Source organism: Thamnophis elegans, chromosome 6, assembly GCF_009769535.1.
Source record: "Thamnophis elegans isolate rThaEle1 chromosome 6, rThaEle1.pri, whole genome shotgun sequence".
Taxonomy (NCBI): Eukaryota; Metazoa; Chordata; class Lepidosauria; order Squamata; family Colubridae; genus Thamnophis; species Thamnophis elegans.
Window position 1 is genome coordinate 16,076,245 of NC_045546.1, and position 22,108 is coordinate 16,098,352.

At 41.7% G+C, this 22,108-nt stretch overlaps 1 protein-coding gene across 3 annotated transcripts in view; it reads right to left on the reverse strand.

Annotated features, from left to right (window-relative positions):
• PDGFD (platelet derived growth factor D) overlaps window positions 1-21,904 on the reverse strand; it is a 193,216-nt gene extending 171,312 nt beyond the window's left edge. For all 3 annotated transcript variants that reach the window (XM_032219277.1, XM_032219276.1, XM_032219278.1), the window contains exon 1: window positions 21,351-21,904. In XM_032219277.1, coding sequence (XP_032075168.1) covers window positions 21,351-21,483 — 133 coding nt within the window. In that variant the 5' untranslated portion in view covers window positions 21,484-21,904. The remainder of the gene's footprint in view (window positions 1-21,350) is intronic.
• Window positions 21,905-22,108: the final 204 nt, after the last annotated feature.

Here is a 22,108-nt window from a genome sequence, read left to right on the forward strand (position 1 = left end):
TGCATTATAATTATCTCCTCCTTACGAAGATGCTTTTATTAATAGTCATCCATTCAGCCTATTGTGCAAATTGGACACTCATTAAAACCATATAAATATCCGAAACCTTTGCAACACAAACCTGTAAAGTAAATTAACATTTTATTTACTGGTCATTAACATGAGGTGAAGAGCAGCTGATATCACACTAATTTATAATAAGGTCATGAAAGCAGTAAATTACTTCTAAACAAATTGGACACTTTCTTGCCCATAGAAAAGCATTCCGGTGTTGCCACAAAGATAAGTAGGCTGTTGCTAATTGTCATTTTCTATCATACTTCATCCATAAAGATGACTTCTGGTTCTGAAATCCCATCAACTCAAAATTAGAGTAACTTTCCTGTCAATGTGCAGAGTCACCGTTATTATATTGATGTTGTTTATCATCTCATGACCAGGTCTGAGGAGAGGGGGGGAGGGTTCAGTCGGTACCATATGTTTTGGAGTATAAGACGCACCTTTTTCCCTTAAAAAAGATGGTGAAAATCTGGGTGCGTCTTATAAACCGAATACAGCATTTTGTTGCCTCCTGAAACCCCTCCCCCTTTGCAAATACATAGCCTTTAGGAGACTTCCAGAGTGCTCCTGGGGGTTGGGGAGGGCAGAAATGAGTGAAAAATGGGCTGATTTTTGCTCTTTTTTGCCCCCCCCCAGTCCCCAGATGTACTCTATAAGCCTCCTGAAGGCTATGCATGCCCTTCTTTGACAAAAATCGGGCCCGTTTTTGGAAAGTCTGTAGAGTACAAAAACTTTTTTTTTAATTTGCCTCTTCAAAATCTTGGTGCGTCTTATACACTGGTGTGTCTTATAATCTGAAAAATATGGTACATTGTTCCAGGGCCCATGGAGCTCAAAGGGGGCCTATAAAGGGGATTTTTTTTAAAAAAAATTACAAAACCATTTAAAAAAAAAACAATATTGGATATATACTTCATACTCTATACTTTGTGTGTATAGCAAAACCACCTTGCAGCCTTGTTTGACATAACCTTTATTAATCTGAAACTCAGCCAACAGGGTAGCACCTCCTACTTTTGCAGCTGATGGCGTGCACCGGACTGGCTCTCTGGTTAGCAGGTAGATTCGCGGTTTCTAGCAGCCTTCGCTGGGGCCGGTTTGGAAAGTATGCACATGCAGAACACAAAGGCCGGTGATCAATCGTGTGAGGGCAATGGCGGCAGCGGCAGAGCGCTGAACTCATCCACTGCTGTGAGGGGTTGGTGGCTTCCCAGTAGGGTACTTCAGTAACTTGTTTATATATTAATGTGTATTATTGTTTTTATTATCTTTTACAGAAGTACCTGTCTTCTTTTTAATAGATTTGCAAGTATGTTTGAATGTAATTAATAAATGTACAATTATGACATTATTGATGTTTGTGTCCATGTGTAGGTGAGGGGGGCCATATTAGTCTTGTTCCAGAACATAATAATCCTCTCGACAGCCCTGCTCATGACTACTAAATTAACTTAGTGGCTTTGTTGATTAATTGTGTCAGCTCTTCTCCCCCCACCCTTTAAATCTATTTTGCTGAAGTTTTCCACCATTCCCAAAAAATGCACGACAAGGATGAGTCAGCTTTTTTTCCTTATTGCTTTAAAGAGGGGAATATGTACTTATTCTTCTGATCAAACTAGAGTGAAGTATTGAGTTGGGATGACACAAGGTCTCCACCATTCAATATTTTTAGTCATTATATGGAATGAAAGCCATGCTTTTCATATATGCAGACTATCTAGAATTCAGTGGGGTAATCATTACTGGGCAGAATAAGAAATGAAATTCAAAAGACTATTGATTGGTTGAAGACATGGGCCCAAGGCCTATGGCTGAATCTGCCCCACGAAGTGCTTAGATCTGGCCCACAGGACTGCCCTGGAAACAGCAAAGAACTGGCCCGTGGAGCCTCTGCCAGCAAAAACAGAGCTCTAGCTCCATTTTCACTGGCAGAGGACTGCAGGAGGCTGTTGCAGCTGAAAACAGAGCTTGACAGCACACTTTTGCTGGCAGAGCACTTGAGCCACCACAGGCGCCCACGACATGAGTGACGTTGGACTGCTCACGCCTACCCTGGCCACACCCACCTTAGCCCCCTAGGGTCAAACACAACCCTGATGTGGCCCTCAATGAAATCAAGTTTGCCACCCCTGACTTACAGCAAGGTTAAAATGGCTCATTCCAACATTGGTGCAGCAGGGTGGGGTATCTTGTGGCTTTGGGACAATTCAAACTTAAAATATGTTACATAGGTAGCCCTCCACTTATGGCCATAACTGAGCCCAAAATTTCTGTTGCTGAGTAAGATAGTTGCTAAGTGCGTTTTGCCCCATTTTATGACCTTTCTTGCTGCAGTTCTTAAATGAATCCCTGCAGTTGTTAAGTCAGTATCACAGTTCTTAACTGAATCTGACTCCTCCATTGACTTCGCTTGTCAGAAGGTCACAAAATGTAATTGCATAACCCAGGGACACCGCAACCGTCATAAACATGAACTAGTTGCCAAGCATCTGAATTTTGATCACGTGAACCATGGGGATGCTGCAATGGTCATAAGGGTGAAAGACAGTCGTAAGTCACTTTTTTCAGTGCTGTTATTAACTTTGAACAGTCACTAAACAAGTAATTGTAACTCAAGAACTACTTGTACATATATACAATAAACCAGTCACTTTAGCTAATGGATATGATTTCTAACACAGTGACACAGTGGCTAAAATGCTGAGCTTGTCGATCAGAAAGGTCAGCAGTTTGGCAGTTTGAATCCCTAGCACTGCATAATGGAGTGAGCTCCCATTACTTGTCCCAGCTTCTGCCAACCCAGCAGTTCAAAAGCACGTAAAAATGCAAGTAGAAAAATAGGAACCACCTTTGGTGGGAAGGTAACAGTGTTCCGTGCGTCTTTGCCATTTAGTCATGCTGGTCACATGATCATGGAGATGTCTTGCGATAGCACTGGCACTTCGGCTTTGAAACAGAGATGAACACCGCCCCCTAGAGTCAGGAACGATTAGCACATATGTGCAAGGAGAACCTTTACCTTATGATTTCTTTCCCTTTTATGTTTCTTGCAGTTTCATAATGTATGAAGCATAAGAAATGAGTTGGAATCTGTTCAACTGAAAACAAAGGTAGAAGATAACAATACAAATAATGATAAACAGCCCCTGCTCCTTTGTGTATGGAATACTGTGGATCTTTAACTTCTTGTGATGTTGGAGAGGGAACTAAGTGCCGAATTCTATCATCTCAAGCTATTGAATTTTTTAATGTGATATTACTGGAAAACAACAATACAGATTAACTAGAAAGAGATTTTTTTCAAGGACTCCTACCCATAGAAATTTTTCCTTGATAAATGGATATAAATGGTTAGGAGTGTATGCCACAAACTTCACATAACAATTTATGATTTGTAAGAAGTCGGAAAATATCACTGTGTACAAATGGAGTCACGGTTGATTAGAAAGTTAAGTAGAAAGTTTAAGAAATCTATCCAGGAAAAGTTTGAAAAACCACAGTGTTTACAGAGGAAATATGAACAGAATAAAGTTTGCTTTGATCATTGCACAGAGCGTGATTTTGAAACAGCTTTAGAACTTTTGGGGGGAAGACCCAAACTTATGTTTTCCATACCACAGATATTTAATTTACTTACCCTGCTGACAAAAAACTTCACTTCATTTCTTTTTTTTTCTTTTTTCAAAAAAATAAATAAATTTACATAATATTTTCTAGTTACTGTAACTTGCCTAAAATCAAATCAGCTGCTTGGTAAGACCACATACATTTTGCTGCTCTCTGATCCATCTCATTTAGGCATAATCGATGTTACATTTTACTGCTAGTCCCTTTTAACTGCATGTCATAATTGTTCTAAGATGCAGTTATTAGAACTTTAAAAAACCCCAATAAGATCTATTTTCTAAGGAAATGACTTTTTTAGAGACTGTGGTGGAAAGAAAACAGTTCAACTACAGATCAACCAACTTTATCCCTGAAAGACTGTTCCAAAGAATACATTATAATGGCAAGATGTTCAGTTTTGTGCAATTTTTATTATATGATCCACTAGCTGGATCCCCATGCTTCGCTATGAAACTCTGTTCCAACTGCAACTGGCAGTTGGAACAGAGTTCTTTTCAGGTGGGGAGGGGAGTAGAATATCTAACATCTTCAGTAAACCCAGATTAATTCATTAACTAGATTAAAACATCAACATCAATTGAACCATTAAATAAATTGGGCTGAGGGCATACATAACTAACCAATATAGTATGAATGAAACATCAGATACAACACAAATATAACTCTCTCCCTTTCCTGATTCCAGCCCCAATATTAATTGTAACCCATGAAATACTGTATATCCTTAAGAAAAGACAGAAAATATCAATCAAAGTGCATGGGGCCGACAAAACGTTTCTCATTAAATCATCTGTGAATTTCAGCATGGCTTGGTCCAAAGAAAAGTGGCTGCATTTCCTAATTGTTAAGGAACAATTGAGTTGATGAAGGGCTGTCACAGATTAGTCTATTTGAAGAGATAAGAAACGTTTTGCTGAATCTTGAGAATTTGAAGATGCATGGACTTCTACATGCTGATTGGGGGATTGTGGAAGTTGTAGTCCATACATCTTTATTGCTAACATTGAGAAAAGGGATATAAGAAAGATGTTCAGTTCAGGTCCAGTTTTCCTCTTTATAATAATATGAGAAAGAGTATAGTATAATATTTAAGGCATCAAATTAAGACCAGGGAGACCCAAACATACATCTTTCTTGACTATGTAAACTCACTGGGTGACTTACTGTATTTTTTGGAGTATAAGATGAACCTTTTTCCCCTCAAAAAAGAAGGTGAAAATCTGGGTTCATCTTATACACTGAATACAGCATTTTTGGCCTCCCAAAACCCCACCCCCTTTGCAAAAATGGCCATGCGTAGCCTTTGGGAGGCTTCCAGAGGGCTCCTGGGGGTTGGGTAGGGCAAAAATGAGCAAAAAATGGGCCATTTTTTGCTCATTCCCCCCTAGCCCCCAGAAGCACTCTATAAGCCTCCTAAAGGCTATGCATGCCCTTTTTTGACAAAAAAACAGGCCCGTTTTTGCAAAAAAAGGGCCATTTTTGGGAGATCTGCAGTGCAAAAACTTTTTTAAAAATTTTGTCTCTTGGTGCATCTTATACTCCAGTGCATCTTATACTCTGAAAAATATGGTAGGTCTTGTTTAGGTTGCTTTGCTTCATTTTATAGCTATTGTGCGTAAAAACTGAAATAGGTGTGTAAGAACCATGAAATCCTGAAGGGCAGGTGGGATAGCCAGCAAATAAATAAATTTCCATTCAATTTATAATTACACTTTCTAAATAGTGACCTTTACAGCAATTAGTATTTGCAAATTTCATCTAGGCTTTTTAGGGGTGACGCATGTCCTTTGGAAGCTGAAACACTGGATGCTGAAATGATTGGCCAATCATTTAACAATCCAAGGTTAAAACAATGACTTCTCTTATGCCCCAAAGTGTTTTCTACAAAAAACAGGAATGTCGCATCCTAGCATATCTAAATCAGAGAAGTAGCCAACTGTTTCCTAAGCATATGATTGTTATGACTGCAACGGATTCCACTTGGTTTCCAGTCAGCCGCAAAGTCTCTCAAAGCTTCTTCATGGCCCTTTCATATGAACCTTCCTTGACCCCCCCATGTAGCAGAGAGCCATGTGGGAAAAATAAACACGGCTTCCTGTCACATCAATGTTGTCGCCACCAGGCAATCCGGAAATAACTTAGGTCAAAAATGTCCCACTGACTTCAATGAAAACAATACATGGGGAAGCACTGTGCAAGTCCCTTGGCATTTCTCTTGTATTGTCACCAGACTATCATTCCAGCAAGATACTATCAGTCCCTAGTGTTTCAATGGCTGACTCTTCCTTCCATAACCTTCTGTGACATCATCGTTGTTGCAACTCTGCTGGGGATCAAGACAGTGTTATACGAAGAGGCAACAGGTACCAGATCTCCTCTTGCAATATTCTGAATGACAAATGGAGTTACTAAATTGCTTGGGAATTTTATCATTTTCTATGTTCGTGGGGAGGGCTAAGGTCAAGCTTGTTGCATTTTATTCTTTTTAGGTAGGTAGTTTTATGCTTCCATGAAGTTCATTTTCTTTTTTTAAAATTTTTATTTTAAACACATCAACAAAAACAAACACATGACTTAATACAACATAGGAACAAGAAGTTCCATCATATATCATACAGCAGTTCCGTATCGGTTTCTTTACAGTTAGTGTTTTCCCTTCTATACATTTCTATCTTGCATTCATGGTCTCCTTATTCGTTATCCATTTTTATGTACAATTCTATATTTATTTATACTTAGCTATTTATAACCAAATATTGTTTACCTATATTGTGTTTTATATTCTTACTGTCATTTATTCTCTTACATACAATTATAGGTATACATTCACATAGTTATTCTTTTTCTTTGCCATTCTTATACTTTTGTTATTCCATTTAAAAGGTTATAATATACAGTTTGAGTTGTTTTGTTTACCATCCCTAGCGCCTGTTGTAACACCACCTTATTTTCCCTTTCTTTTCTCCCTCCCTTCCTTCTCTACTTCCTTCCTCCTCTCCTTCCCCTTCTTTCTTCCCTTACCTCTCCCCTACTCCTACCCTCTCTCTCATTTTCATATAGTCTATGAAGACGAGGAGTAAGATGATAGCAATGTGTTCTGACTGAGGCTTCCCAAGAGCATGAAGGAAAATCTTCGTCCCGACAAACCCCCCTTTTATTACTTTACTGTGAATTCTGCTCTTTCACATCCAGCAAAGTCTTTCAAGGGAGGATTTACAGTCACAGACCTTATCTGGCTTGGAGAGCTGACAGGCCGATATCTGCAAAACCTGGCAAGGCGTCTCGGAGAGTCACGAACCAATTAAGCGAACTGATTGTCTCCTGCAAACTCCACTCCCCTTTTGCTCCTCTTTGATTCCCTATGGGAGGGACCATTCATCATCCACCTGTGGCCTTATTCCAAAGTCAACCCTTTTTCCTTAGCTGGTCCCTTCATCTGGCAACTCTGCATGCGCACACTGGGAACAGGCTCCAGCTGTTCATCTGCCTCACTGACGTTTGCCTCTGAAGGCAGCTGATAACTGGCATAAGGCTCTGGTCCCCTCTCTGCCTCCGACACAGAGCCCTCATCAGAGCCTTCCCCAGACTCCAGGACTGGCCCATCTTCCTCCCCAACCTTCTCACTTTCCGAATCTGCTGCCAACTCTGCTGGCCACTGGTGAGCCACAACACAATGATCCAATATATGCTACAAAGAAGAAAGGGTCAACCTATTCTCCAAAGCACCTGAAGGCAGAACAAGAACTAATGGATGGGAACTAATCAGAGAGCGAACCAACCTAGAAGTAAGGATAACTTTCCTGATTATTCAGTAGAAGGGCTTGCCTACAGAGGATGTGGCTGCTCTATGACTGAAGGTTTTTAAGAAGAGATTGGACAGCCATTTTCCTGAAATGGCATAGGGTCTCCTACTTGAGCAAAGGGTTGGGCTAGAAGACTTCCAAGGTCCCTTCCAACTCTATTATTGTTAAGATGCAGGATAGAAGGATTTGTAAGCAAGCAGGAAGTTGATTCAGCAAGTCGGATGGCTCCTTTTTCAGGATCCCAAACTGCTAAAGCACAAATGTAGGAAATTGCCTTTTAAAACGTGAGATGGAGATCAGTGCCAAGGAATGAGACTAGAGATTACTCAGATAGAAGAGGAAACCTGATGTCATAGACAATTTATTATTTGCAAGAACCTCAGGAAATGTCATGCTTTGTGCTAAGAGAAATATCTGTTGCACATGTTTATTTGGGCTTCTATTCTTATAATGGGAAATGAAAAATCTTCGTAGTATAATTAACCTCCTCCAATCTCATGCCTTTCCAAATGAGTTAAGTGAATATCCAAAATGTTGCATGCAGCATATGTCTGGAGGGTATCAAATTAGGAAAGCCTGCAGTCAGATTTTAGTTCAAGAAGAGCTGCAGTGACCCACGATGAATTCACTCAGTCCATATTATCCATTCAGTCATTCATCAAAATTAATGTTACGTTGCCTTACTGCCACACAGAGGCATTTAATGTGACTCACAAGAAGATATATCAAACCCTTCAGACTAAAATGTAGCAACAGTTCAAATGCAGTTACAAAAAGTAAAACCGTGTCACTTCCACATCCTGGGCAGCAATTTTGTGCACCCCGTAGCCATCCCTGCTGCCCCATTCCATCCTTGGCAAAAGATAAAACCCAATATCTAGGACACACAAAAAAGCCGGATTTCTCACAATGTTGTGTTTCTTCACCTTGCAGCTCCAAAACAAATACTGCAAAACTATCTACACTCTTTTATCTTAAATGGACAGCAGTTGAATCAGAATTCCATTGTCTCAGTTTCCCAAGTCCTACAGTGTCACAGAATACGGCCCTGGCTTGTCGAAATAAAAATCTACAAACAGGGGTGAGATTTAGTTGGTTCGCACCGGTTCGGGTGAACTGGATGTTAATTTTACATCTGGTTTGCCGAACTGGTTGTTGCAAGGACTGGTGGGGCGGCCACCCTGCCCCTCCCCATGTGGCCCATTTGTCCTGCCAGGTACATGCAGGGCCCCCGTGAGGAGGCTCTGGGAGGGCAAAAAATGGGCCTCCTGGAAGTCCAAAAACAGGCCCATTTCCAGCCTCCGGAGGGCCTCAGGAGCCATGGGGAGGCTGTTTTCACCTTCCTGGAGGCTTGAAGAAAGCCTCCAGAGCCTGGGGTGGGTGAAAAATCCCCCTTCACTGTGGTGCAGGAGGTCAAGTAGGCCACGCCCACCATGGCCACACCCACCCAGCAACCAGGCAGAGAACCGGTTGCTAACATTTTTCAATTCCACCCCTGTCTACAAGTAACAGTGAAATTGAATCAAAACAAGTGTGACAGCCACAGCAGAAGGGCCAAAAAGCAGAACATATCCATGGCCAACATACCAGGGTCTGGAGACCAAGTTTAGTATTTGGGGGAAGGTAACATTTGGCATTAACCCAGAGGTTTTGTGCAAGGAGATAAAAACAAAAACAAACCACAAGCACAGTCTTAAATTATACCTTCTTGTGTTTCAGAAAGCACAGCTGCGCTGGTTCAAAATGAAGGGGAACAGGAGTCCAACACATCTGTGGCATGTCAATATGAGGAAAGCTAATTTAAAGTAAAGCTGAGCAGAGGCATTTTGCATTTGTCCAACGTGTTCTCATTTCATTTCATCAAAGAAAATGTACTTCATAAATATTTCAATGGAGAAGGGATTGTTGCAGGAATTCCTATGTATCAAATGTGCTGTTTTTGAAGTTATTTAATGAGAAGGAAGGGCAGGAATGACCGGGGGGGGGGGGGTTGTACTGTCATCTTTCCCATAAACCACAGCTTCCCTGGTTTCCTATTTTTTTTTTGTTCATTCTAAGTGAAATTAACATGATAGCTTTATCATGATATCCAGTGATGGGTTCCTGACCGATTTACTACTAGTTAGCTGAGAGCCAAAAACCAGGCTGTTTTCAGGCCATTTATAGGCTGTTTACAGGCTGTTTGGGGGCCATTTTCAGGCTGTTTTTTGGGCCAAAAATGGCTTGAAAATGGCCCAAAAATAGCACGGAAAATAGCCTGAAAATGGCCCCCCAAATGCCCCGAAACAGGCATGCACATATCACCCAACTGGTCTTCGGGTTTTTGGTGCCCCAGCACATGCACCTTCATGTACATACACACCCATTCCAATTTGGGGCATTTGGTCCTGCAAAGGTTAACCATCACTGTTTATAGCAACAGCACTTAAACTTATATGCCACTTCATCGTGCTTTATAGCCCTCTCTAAATGTTTTACAGAGTCAGCATATTGCCCAAACAATCTGGCTCCTCATTTTACTGACCTTGGAAAGGTGGAAGGTTGAGTCAACCTTGAGCCAGCCAGGATCAAACTCCAGGCTGTGAGCAGAATTAGTCTTCAATATGGCATTCTAACCACCATAGCCCCACAGCTCCTTCTGATATCTCGATGATATCATTATCGTGAGGGAGGTTTTTTGTTTTTTTTCACTTGGGCTGTTTTGGCACAACTGTCTCTACTAAAGGGAGAGCCTTGAGAATCTGCTACCCTTAGACTTCCAAGGAAGAAATGGTGAACTGAAGACAGGTCTTCTAAAAGTAGAGCTGATAGCCAAGGAAGAATAAAGAGCCAGTGAAAAGCTTTTCACGCTTCCTCTCAAGAGAGACTCAAGATCATCCACCAGTGTTCTAGACCAGAGGTGTCAACTTCAAAGCTTGGGGGCCAGATCCGGCCCATGGTGTGCTTAGATCTGGCCCAGTGGTGGGTTTCAAAAATTGTTCGAACCTACTCTGTGGGTGTGGCCTCCTTTGTGGGAGTGGCTTGCCATCCATGTGACCAGATGGGAGTGGCTTGCCGCCCATGTGACCGGATATGAAGATGCCGGCGACACTTGTCAGAACCACCTTAAATTACCTCACACACAGCACTGGCATGCATAAGAATATGATGTAAACTTGTTTTTTAAAAGGCATCTTTGGTTTGCGTTAAAACAACTTCAACACACGCAATGTTCTGATTGAACCACAAACGCCGTAGTCATCCTTACCTTTCACAGAGGCACTGAGTTTTATAAATATGAGCATGATAGTGTAGAATAATCATATCCAAGGACCAGTGGTGGGTTTCAAAAAAATTTGGAACCTCTTCTGTAGGTGTGGCCTGCTTTCTGGGTCCACTGGTGGAACCTCTTCTAACCGGTTCGGTAGATTTAATGAACCGGTTCTACCGAATAGGTGCGAACTGATAGGAACCCACCTCTGATCTGGCCCATGGGGCCACCCTGGAAACAGTGAAGGACTGGCCCCCAGTGCCTCTGCCCACTAACATGGAGCTCAGGGAGGCTGTGCAAGGCTACCCTGGGCTCTGTTTTGGCTGTGACGGTCTCCTGTGAGTCCAGGGAGGCTGTGTTCTCCATTTTCGCTGGCAGAGGGCTGCAGGAGGCCATTGCAGTTGAAAATGTAGCCTCAATGAGTGATGTTGAGCTGGCCACATCCACCTTGGCCGCGCCCCCTAGCCCCCCAAGATCAAACACAACCCTGATACAGCCCTCAATGAAATTGAGTTTGACACCCAAGTTCTAGACAGTTTTTCCCTGATAAAGAGACTGCAAGACAGTGGTCTCTGGCAATTTTAGAGGTCTGGGAAAGGAGGGATTATCATCCTGTTCAAACCACAGTTAGCACCTTCAAAAGGGACACTGGATTCACATACATCTTTTTCTAATTACTTTTTGGAAATCGCTTATATAGCTACTTTTCAACTATTAGGAACCTTTGCATCATCAAATCTGAAAACACTGGGCAATTTTCTATCAATCCTTAGCACACACAAAAAAAAGGTTTTGAATACAAGTTTAAGAATTTAGGAGCAAAACTTGATAAACAGCAAAAGGATTATTAGAACTTTGATTTTGGAAAATTAGAAGTAAGAGTACAGGTGGATTCGAAATAAGATTTTGGGATTCATTATAAAAATTCTCCACGTGGGAAAATGCTTTTGTTTTGAATTCTTTAAAAAAAAACATGGCAGGATGGAACTTTGAAGGTTGGATACTAGAGAGAATTAAAAGGAACTGAAGATTACAATTAAAAGAGAGCACTTAAAGCTGACTTAGAAACACAGAACGAAGCAAAATATTTTAATACTGGAACTTATATTTGTTGCTATAGTTGCAATTTTGAATAAAATGTCTTTCTTTCTATGCATGCACACTGACTATCTATCGTCTGTCTGTCTGTCTGTCTGTCTGTCTGTCTGTCTGTCTGTCTGTCTGTCTATCTATCTATCTATCTATCTATCTATCTATCTATCTATCTATCTATCTATCTATCTAAATCTGCTGTGTCATTACATTAATGTGTAGCTGAGCATTTCACTGTTGTCTTTGGCAGCCATCATGCCATTCTTTCAGAACTAGAAATCTATTTATCGGTGATATTTTTTTCCAACCATAAAAATGTTGTGATGAGAGACAATCACTTTAAAAGGTTCTTAAATGATTTGTGCTGAAAAGACTGTGCAGTTGGTTTCTGCAACTCTGAGACTAACTGGCGAGTTTATAATTGAAATATCTGCTTTGGCATGATATACATCTATCTGATAAAACAAGGCAGACACTGACTGCCAAGTGCTTTGTGGAACTCCAGCATATTGATTACAGATGAGCCCCATTGGTAATTTTCTTCGTTCTTCTGGAGCTCAAAGGGAGGCATTTAGGTAAGCGCTGATCCAGTGGAATTGTTATGGGCATTTGCTCGAAGCAACTCCCACCACAACCTTTGTGCAGCTGTGCAGCTGCATTTCAAAAACTACTATGAAATGAGTGAGCAAACCTTTCCGAACCTCTGTGATGTGGTCCTTAAGGTGTGGATTAAGACTGGGGGGAACTCTCATTGAAATTCATGAAATTTCAACCATGGCTTTCAGCCAGCCATTATAGAATAGAATAGAATAACAGAGTTGGAAGGGACCTTGGGGGACTTCTAGACCAACCCCCTGCCTAGGCAGGAAACCCTAGACCACTTCAGACAAATGGTTATCCAACATCTTTTAAAAAAAACTTTCAGTATTGGAACATTCACAACTTCTGGAGGCAAGTTGTTCCACGGATTAATTGTTCTAACTGTCAGGAAATTTCTCCTCAGTTCTAAGTTGCTTCTCTCCTTGATTAGTTTCCACCCATTGCTTCTTGTCCTGCCATCAGGTGCGGTTATCTTTCAACCTCACCTATGTCACAGGGTTATTTGTGTGTTTGTATGGGGGGGGCATGGATAAGGGATTGCAATGAATGCAGCTTTGAATTGCCGGAGGAAAGACAGGATTTAGATTTCCATCTGACTCATTAATATGACATTTTGGAGGCCCAGAAACACTGTGTTGGAAAAGGCCATCCAGTCTAGCTTCATTGCGTACTGTGATATTCTCACAAAATGGCTGCCATGGCAAATGCAGCAGAAGGCAAGAGTGGTAGTCGCTCTTTTTCCTAAAGATGCTCCTCTAAGGGTTTGGGGGGGGGGTCATTTTGTTTCTGGATAGCAAGACATTCAAAGCTACTGTGGAATCTGATGGTCACTAAGAGACTATCCGGAGAATTCCAGTGGTTTGATAACTATCACGATGACCAGAGGTGGTATTCAGCAGGTTCTGATCAGTTCTGGAGAACCGGTAGCAGAAATTTTGAGTAGTTCAGAGAACCGGTAAATACCACCTCTGACTGGCCCCTGCCCTCATCTATTCTCTGCCTCCCAAGTCCCAGCTGATCGGGAGGAAATGAGGATTTTTCAGTAACCTTCCCCTGGAGTGGGGAGGGAATGGAGATTTTACAGTATTCTTCCCCTGCCATGCCCACCAAGCCACACCACACCTACTAAGCCATGCCCACAGAAGCAGTAGTAAATTTTTTTTGAATCCCACCACTGATGATGACTATCCTTGCACTGAAGAACTTGCTCCCTTGTCAATAAAAATAATGACTTCCACAGCCTAATAAATTACTATTTTTCATGGTACATCCAGTGGGATAGAGACCTTCAGACCAACATTTCTAACAGACTCCAAGATAAGGAAAGACAAATTTTACATTATGCGTAAACCATGCAGCTTTTTCGTAGTCTTAGACTTACAACAGTTCATTTAGTGACTGTTCGAAGTTACGACAACTCTGAAAAAGTGACTTATGACCAATTTCACACTTATGACTGTTGCAGCATCCTCATGGTCATGTGATCAAAATTCAGGCGCTTGGCACCTGGTTCACCTTTAGGACGGTTGCAGGCAGTACCCCAGGGTCATGTGATCACCTTTTGCGACCTACTGACAAAGTCAATAGGGAAGCCAGATTCACTTAACAGCCAATGAGAGTAACTTAACAACGATTCACTTAACCACTGTGGCAAGAAAGGTCACAAAATGGGACAAAACTCATTTAACAATTTAGCAACAGAAATTTTGGGCTCAATTGTGGTTGTATGTCCAGGACTAACTGCATGTTTTCCAATTCCATCCACAGTTTTACCAAAGAAAAAAGAGATGTGATGCAGTAAAGACAACGTTAAGTTTTATACTGATGTAATCATTCACAGACTACCGTCTATTTTATCCCATGTTTAAAATATTACCCTCGGAGTAAAAACCACTGAACTGCAAAGTAACACAATTTATGAAGAGGTATGGATCCTAGGATTTGAGCAAGAATAAACAACCTATTTAAAAGCATCCAAATTAATTATGTAACCTCTGCAAGGATGGCTGTATCATGGTTCAATGGATGCTTTGTGAATGGCCACTGACAGGTATTCATCACTGTCTCTGCTTTCTGCATTTTGCTTGGTTTTGACCTCATTGTTTGTACTTAACCCCCATTAAATCATAAATGTCTGTGTGTAAGTAGACATACTAAGGACATTTTGTACATCTGATGAAATGAGATGTAATTCACAGGAACCTCTGACATAATCCATCTGTTCCTCTATGAAGTGGCATAAAAATAGTTGTTGGTTTTACTTTAAGACAAGCAGAACTATCCCTGCATATGTCTTAACCAGGGGTGGGATTGAAAAATTTTAGCAATCAGTTCTCTGCCCAGTTGCTGGGTAGGTGTGGCCCCGGGAGATGGCCTATTCAGCCTCCTGCACCACACCAGGGGGGCATTTTTGCCCTCCCCAGGCTCCAGAGGCCCTCTGGAAGCCAGAAACAGCTTCCAGAGCAAAGCTGGCTGAGGATTTCTGGGATTTGAAGTTGTTAAGGTTGGAGACCCTTGTTCTGGAAGACTACAACATTTAGCTCTGTCGTGCTTGACTTTGTAAAGCAAAGGAGCCTTCTTCGATTCTGTTCATCTGCTATAACAAGTATCTTTCACCTAAACGTTTCTAGGAAAAGTGATCCAAATGGTTATTTTCCATTGTAGGAAAAAGTCTTCCTGCCTTAGAATTTCCAGCAGTTAAGCTGGTGCTCTCTAGCAGTGGATCATGAAATGCTGAATGTGTTTTTTTTTAAAAAAAAATATTGTTATTATTTTCTCCAAAGCAGCAAAGGTTTTTTGAAATCTGGACAAGACAGAGCCTGGAATATTTTACTGAATATTGCCCTAGCTCTCAAGGAGTATGTTAGAACATGTTCAGGTCTGGGCAAACTTTATAAAACAAAATGCAAGGGGTTTTTTGGGGGGTGGGGAATGCGGGGAGGATCCCTCATCTATTATTGTATGCCAGCAATTCCTCGTTGATTGTTTAAGGTGGGGGGGGGTCTCAAAAGCTATAGCTGAAAAGGGAAGAAGGTTCAAATTTCCTCTGCCTGCAGGGGCTCTAAGTAGACTCATTCCCTGGATGAAACATGAGCACCTGAAATTGGCAGGACACAAGGCTAGCTCCTGTTGGCCTGGGGCGATAATTCCAAATAAGACTAAACACACCCTCCATCCAGGAACTAGAGAGCATCACTTAAATGCCTGGAGGCTGAAATGCTGGGAAAATAGGAACAGAGGAGAAAACCAGCCAGCCCTACCCTGGAAGAATATGACATCAGAGAAAGAGACTAGGAGTTGATTGACTGGAAGGAAAGACAATATACCTTCTGCAGCTATAGGAAGAACTTCCTTGCTATTATTTCTTCAAGCACTTCCCTTGGTAAACATCTGCTAAGGGGAAGTGTTAAGGGTCCAGCTGTTTGCAGCTGTAAATCTTTGAAAAAATATTTACACAACCGGAGGGCAAAAATTTATCTTCACTGCTTGTGTTCCCCCTCTGTGTTCATTTTGCTACTTAAAACTGCCCGCCTCCCTAACCGAAACAAATACATTGGTGTTTTTTCTCCCTTCCTCTTTCATTTGAATCAGTAAAAATCTTAAGACTTGTGAGGCCACAAAACTGCAGCTGCAGAGATCTCTGTGACAATTTGCAAAGGGAACCCCCTCCCCCATGTTGTAAGGTTAGTTTATTCTAAGTCTTGGCATTTGAATAGTCAGAAATCCAGCAGGGAGGGCCAATCTAGCAGTGGGGGGGGGCTTGAATGCTGAGCTGCTTTCTATCACTCCCTCCCTCAACTGAAGCAAATAAAAAAACAAGGGAGGGGGGAATTCCTCTAGCACAAATTTAAGCTGTTCTTGACTCTGAATTTTTGCTTTCTGACTTGAAGGGGAATAGTAATAAGGATAGACTAAATAATATCAGAATAGACTTATTAGAAACTTGTTATTTGTGATTCTGTAAACCTTTGTAACACATACATGTCAACATTTGCTTTCTGAAAAACACATATATTATGCCCTTTTGATGTCCCCTGAGAGCGATTTGAGTGATCAATTGAGGGAGAACAAAGGGAGCCGCAAGAGATAAGGAGATAGCTGAAGGGGATAATTAAGATGCTCTATCCCGTGATGGCGAATCTATGGCACATATGCCACAGGTGGCACGCAGAGCCAAATTTGCCAGAATGGCAGCCCTCAGCTCCGGCGTGCATGCATGCGCTGGCTAGCTGATTTTTGGGCTTGCAGAGGGCCATGGAGGCTTTCCTGAAGCCTGGGGAGGGTGAAAACAGCCTCCCCTGGAGGACCGCGCAGGGGGTCCCATGTGCATGCACAGTGGGATCATACGCACATGTGCAGGTGCTGTGGACATGCATCCGTGCGCAATAGTGTGCACACACACAATTTCTGCACACCTTTAGAAGAAGGTTAGCCAACACTGCTTTATCCTGTCCAAAGGATACACAAATCAAATATGCCAGAATTGGAGATGTAACTGATGGTTTCATAACTATTCTTAACCATATATAAGGGGTAACATCTCCCCTGAAGTGGCGTAGTTCTTCCCTGCATATCCTTGGATATGTTTGACCATCAAGTCTTTAAACTTTGATCAAAGATTAAACTCTGATTGTTATTCAAGCCCCCATCTAAGTCTTATTTTTGGCTCATTGTGGCTTAAACATATCATGGAACCTTACAGACTGATACTCAGTTATTAAATAAGGTAGCTGAATGCCATCTGCAAGTGAAATATAATTGCCCATAGATGAAATCTCTGGGCAGCCAGTCATAGGGTTAGTTTTCTGCACCAGTATCCTATTTTTGAGCATAGAGAGGAGGTTGAACTCCTGTAGACTAAAATTCACCTCTCTTGGCAAGTGGGAAATATGGATGATGAAGGACAGTTGGCAAAGAAACATACATAGCAGCAAGTTTCTTGCTGGATCACACCAAAAGCCTGTCTAATCCAGTCCAGCAGAATTAGTTGTCCCACAAAAATGAGCCCATTTCTCCCAGCAGGTAGAGATCAAGAAATATCAACCGCTTCTCGTACTATCCTGACGTCTGAAGCAATAGCCATCAATTCATTCTTTTTCCAATCATTTCCATAGTCCTTTTTAAAACAAACTACAGATCGTTCTTGATTTAAAACCATTCATGTAGTGACCGTTCAAAGATATAACCGGAGGTGGGCTGCTGCCAGTTCAGACTGGTTTGGGCAAGACAGTAGTTCCAACCAACGGCTGGGCTCGCCCCCTCTCCCCACTCCAGCGCTATCTCATCCTATATATCGCACTCACTGGCTCACTCACCCCATCCACACAGCCCAGTTGATTTCTGCACCCCACTCACTGCGGCTGCCCGAGAAGGTGTGCTGGAAGCCGCATGCATGAAATCAATGTGTGTTTGAAGCATGTATTTATGACGGTTGCAAAATCCCAGGGTTATGTGATCACAACCATCACCATCACCACTTGAGGCCTTCCTAGGTGACCTCTGATAAGCGAAGTCAATGAAGGAAGCCAGCTTTGCTTAACGACTGCGTGATTCACTTCATGACTGTAATTGTTATTTAACAATCACTGCAAAAAATTGGATGCAACTTACTTTACAACTGTCTCATTAGCTACAGACGCTCTGGTTCCAATTTTGGTTGAAAGTCAAGTCATACCTGTACATTGGCAGCTCTCATCATGGCCATATCTGGTTTAGAGGGCATAAAAGTTCACTACCTTAAGTCCTAAATTGTAGAAAGAATAAGAGACTGTCGCACTGCAGATGAAAGTTTCAATTTTGACGATGAATTTCAGCAGTGTGATTCTGGAGATCTCAAAAATAGAAGATGCCATTTGAAAGGTGCCAATGGCTTCAGTCTATGAATGTTTTGATGCCAAATGTGTAAGATAACTTACAACTCTATTAATATCTTTGAAGGGTAAGAGTCTATCTGAAAAGGAATCGTGTAACATTTTATCATAACCAGGAAATATCACTTCTTTTGCTTCTGAATCATTATTACCCCATCAGGAAAATAGTTTGAGGGCACACTTCTAAATTCCAGGGCTTCTGATCTTAGAAATTAGTCTCACTCCATAGCTCAAACATCTAACTTTCTCAAAAGCCTATTTTTGTTGTTCTTAGCTTTTTAATAGCAGCTTGTCTGTTGAAGTGTTCTGAGAAGTTTGAAAACCTACTTGTACTTTTATACCTTATAGTTGGTAATACAGAGAGCATTCTATTATGCATAATAGGAGTTGTCTACGAGTAGAATTATATTTCTTGAACTGTGGATGCCTCTTGAAAAGGCTTCTGAGAATACCTTGAACAGCCATGAAAACAAGACAATGGATCATTGACAAATCAACCAAAGGCTGAGCTCTCTAGAGAAGGTTTCAATACTAAGAAAGTTAAAAGGAAAAAGAAGGAGATGACTAACAGTAAGGGGAATGGACTGTCGGAAAATGGATTGTCGCTCAATAGTAGTAATTGTGATAGGAAGTCCTAGTGGACAACCATTTAAATATGCGCCAGCAGTGTGCAGCAGCTGCCAAAAAAGCCAACATAGTTCTAGGCTGCATAAACAGAGGGATAGAATCAAGATCACGTGAAGTGTTAATACCACTTTATAATGCCTTGGTAAGGCCACACTTGGAATACTGCATTCAGTTTTGGTCGCCACGATGTAGAAAAGATGTGGAGACTCTAGAAAGAGTGCAGAGAAGAGCAACAAAGAAGATTAGGGGACTGGAGATTAAAACTTGTGAAGAACGCTTGCAGGAATTGGGTCTGTCTAGTTTAACGAAAAGAAGGACTAGGGGAGACATGATAGCAGTGTTACAATATCTCAGGGGTTACCACAAAGAAGATGGAGTCAAACTATTCTCCAAAGTACCTTAGGGTAGAACAAGAAGCAATGGGTGGTAACTAATCAAGGAAAGAAGCAACTTAGAACCAAGGAAAAATTTCCTGACAGGTAAAATAATTAATCAGTGCAACAACTTGCCTCCAGAAGTTGTGAATGCTCCAACATTGGAAGTTTTTAAGAAGATGTTGGATAACCGTTTGTCTGAATTACTGTAGTATTTCCTGCCTAAGCAGGGGGTTAGACTAGAAGGTCCCTTCCAACTCTGTTATTCTAAGACCTGAAGTACCATGAATAAAACATTATGGAGAAAATATATCCATTTAGTAACCAGGAGTTGAAAACTAGTTAATGGCGCATAATCAATCAGTTTTTGGTCTACCTAGCTCATTTCAAGTTTGAAAGAAACTCTTGAAACTTTTGAAAACACTACTTTTCAGCTTTGCCCCCTGAAATAAGCAATAAGTAACTGCAAGTAACTAAAACTTGAGATGATGCACTTTAAATAACCACAGGCTATGACTGCTTCATCCTTTTTTTATGTTGTGGGAAGTCTTGAACATCCAAGAGGTGGCAATATAGATTGTTTGAGCGTGTTAAGCCTTTGATTACACTTTTCATTGTATTATCTGATTAAAGAACAGAAAGCCAGCTTTTCATAATCATGGATTCTTTTTTAGATGTAAAGAACTTCTATATGATATAAACTCAGTTCAGAGTGTATCCATGATGTGGAAATACTATTCTCCAGGAAGATTTTCGCAGGCTGTGTCTTGCCTAAGCATGTATACGCTGCCAGCATGTTTTTAAAAAGGTCAATTAATTTAGCGTTACCAGACACAATTTCTGCCTTGATTTCATTCTGGTCTTTCTACAAAAGCAATAATTCTATGCAAAAGCCGAATGAAAGAAATGGTCCTGCCAAAAGATTTTGCGAAAGCTGGATGCACTTATCCAATTACCCTGAAATGCTATGCAAGATGCATTCTTTTGGATGTCCCTCTAATGGGCAGGATTTGCTAGGCATTATTCCTCTGGATTGGTAATTGTGCCTATAACTTTTGCTGCAGCGTGGATGAATGTGGATCTGTGAAAAGCTATGAACCTTTATAGGAAAATCTTACTTGAGCATCTAACAGAAGATTACCATCTTTTCTTGAAAGTAACATTCTATTTTATCAGATCCAGACTTATTTTCAAGTTATTTTGAAAAGATATATTGCAGGAGTCAAAAAGAGGGCTGTGAAAATATCTACAGACTCTTCGCATCCTAGTCATAAATTGTTTCAACTTCTACCCTCAAAACGACGATACAGAGCATTGCATACCAGAACAACTAAACACCAGGACAGTTTTTCCCCTGCATGCCATTATAACTAATTCCCACAACACTGTTAAACTATTTACTAAGACTGTGTTACTATTATTCTTCTCATCCTCCTCTTACCTATCTCCTTCTACTTATGATTATAAGCTTGTTGCTTGCATCTTTACGATTTATATTGTTTGATTTCGTTTCCTAGTATGATTTTTTGATTGCTTATTTAGTATCCTATAACTATCACTAAGTGTTGTATCTTAGGATTCTTGATGAATGTCTTTTTTAATGTACATTGAAAGCTTACGCACCGAAGACAAATTCCTTGTGAGTCCAATCACATTTGACCCATAAAGAATTCTTACTCTTGTTGCTTTACACGATATGTATTTGCTTTTCACAACCTGAGTGTAATTTTTCACTGTACTGTATATTATAGTAATATACATCATCATCTGAATGTCGGAAGACCATGCATTACTTCTGTGAACATTTACACTGGCTGTAGGAAATATCTGGCTGTAAGGTAGTCCGAAAAATAAAGCGAGAGTTGAATAAAAGTTGCCTTGCCCAGCGCTCCAACCCTAACAACCTCCCCCCCCCCCGCCTTCCCGTTCAAGTGCACCTCTCAGGAGAACGTGTAGGGGGCGCGCTTCCACAACCTTCAGCTTTTGGCGGCCGCCTGGCCAATTTCACCCATCAGTGAGGAATAGGTGAAGAAAGAAGATCACTCACCATCTCGCCGCCGGTTCGAGGCGCGCAAGGCTCTGATAGACCCGCTCTGGCTGCCGGCGGCGGATCCCTGCTGCTGGAGGCAAAAAGTGGCCCAGGCTACCACGTAAAGGAGGAACGGCGCTAGCATTTGCATCGGGAGTCTTTGGCGCGCAGATGAAAAGTCTTTAAAAAGAAAATTAAAAAGAAGCAGTAGGAAGGCGACCACCAATCTTCTGGCTAATGGGTGGGAGATCTTCTGGTCCACAGTCCCTTTTCAAGCCGGCAAAGCACCCGCTTGCCTTTCTCCCGTTCACCTCTTAAGTCTCTGAGTGCGCGTCCGAAGTCGAGAAAAAAACTTTTGAAAGAAAAGGGGAGCGGGGGAAAAAGAGATTTCAGCCGGAATGGCTGCAGGGCTTAAAGCGGTGGGGAGATCCCGGGCTTGCCGACTTGGGTACAAAAGGCGAGACCCGCAGAACTTCTCCCCCGCTCCACCTCTCGCGTCTCCCCGTCCGCCACCGGCCGCTGAGGCAAGAAAAGGGATCCTGAAAGAGGGGAGTTTCCCTCACACGCGCGCACTGCGGTGTGTTTATGTGTGGGGCGGGAGGTGGAAGGGGGGAGGTTGGAGAAGGGAAGGTTGGCGAGCGAGCCGAAGGCTACAACGCCCCCCTCGCCCTCTACCGTTGCCGAGTCGTGCTGCCCTTCTTGGGCTGGCCAGGCGCGGAGTGTTTTTTTTTCCCCAGGTCTCCGACGAAGTTGGCTCGAGAGCGATCAGAATGGGT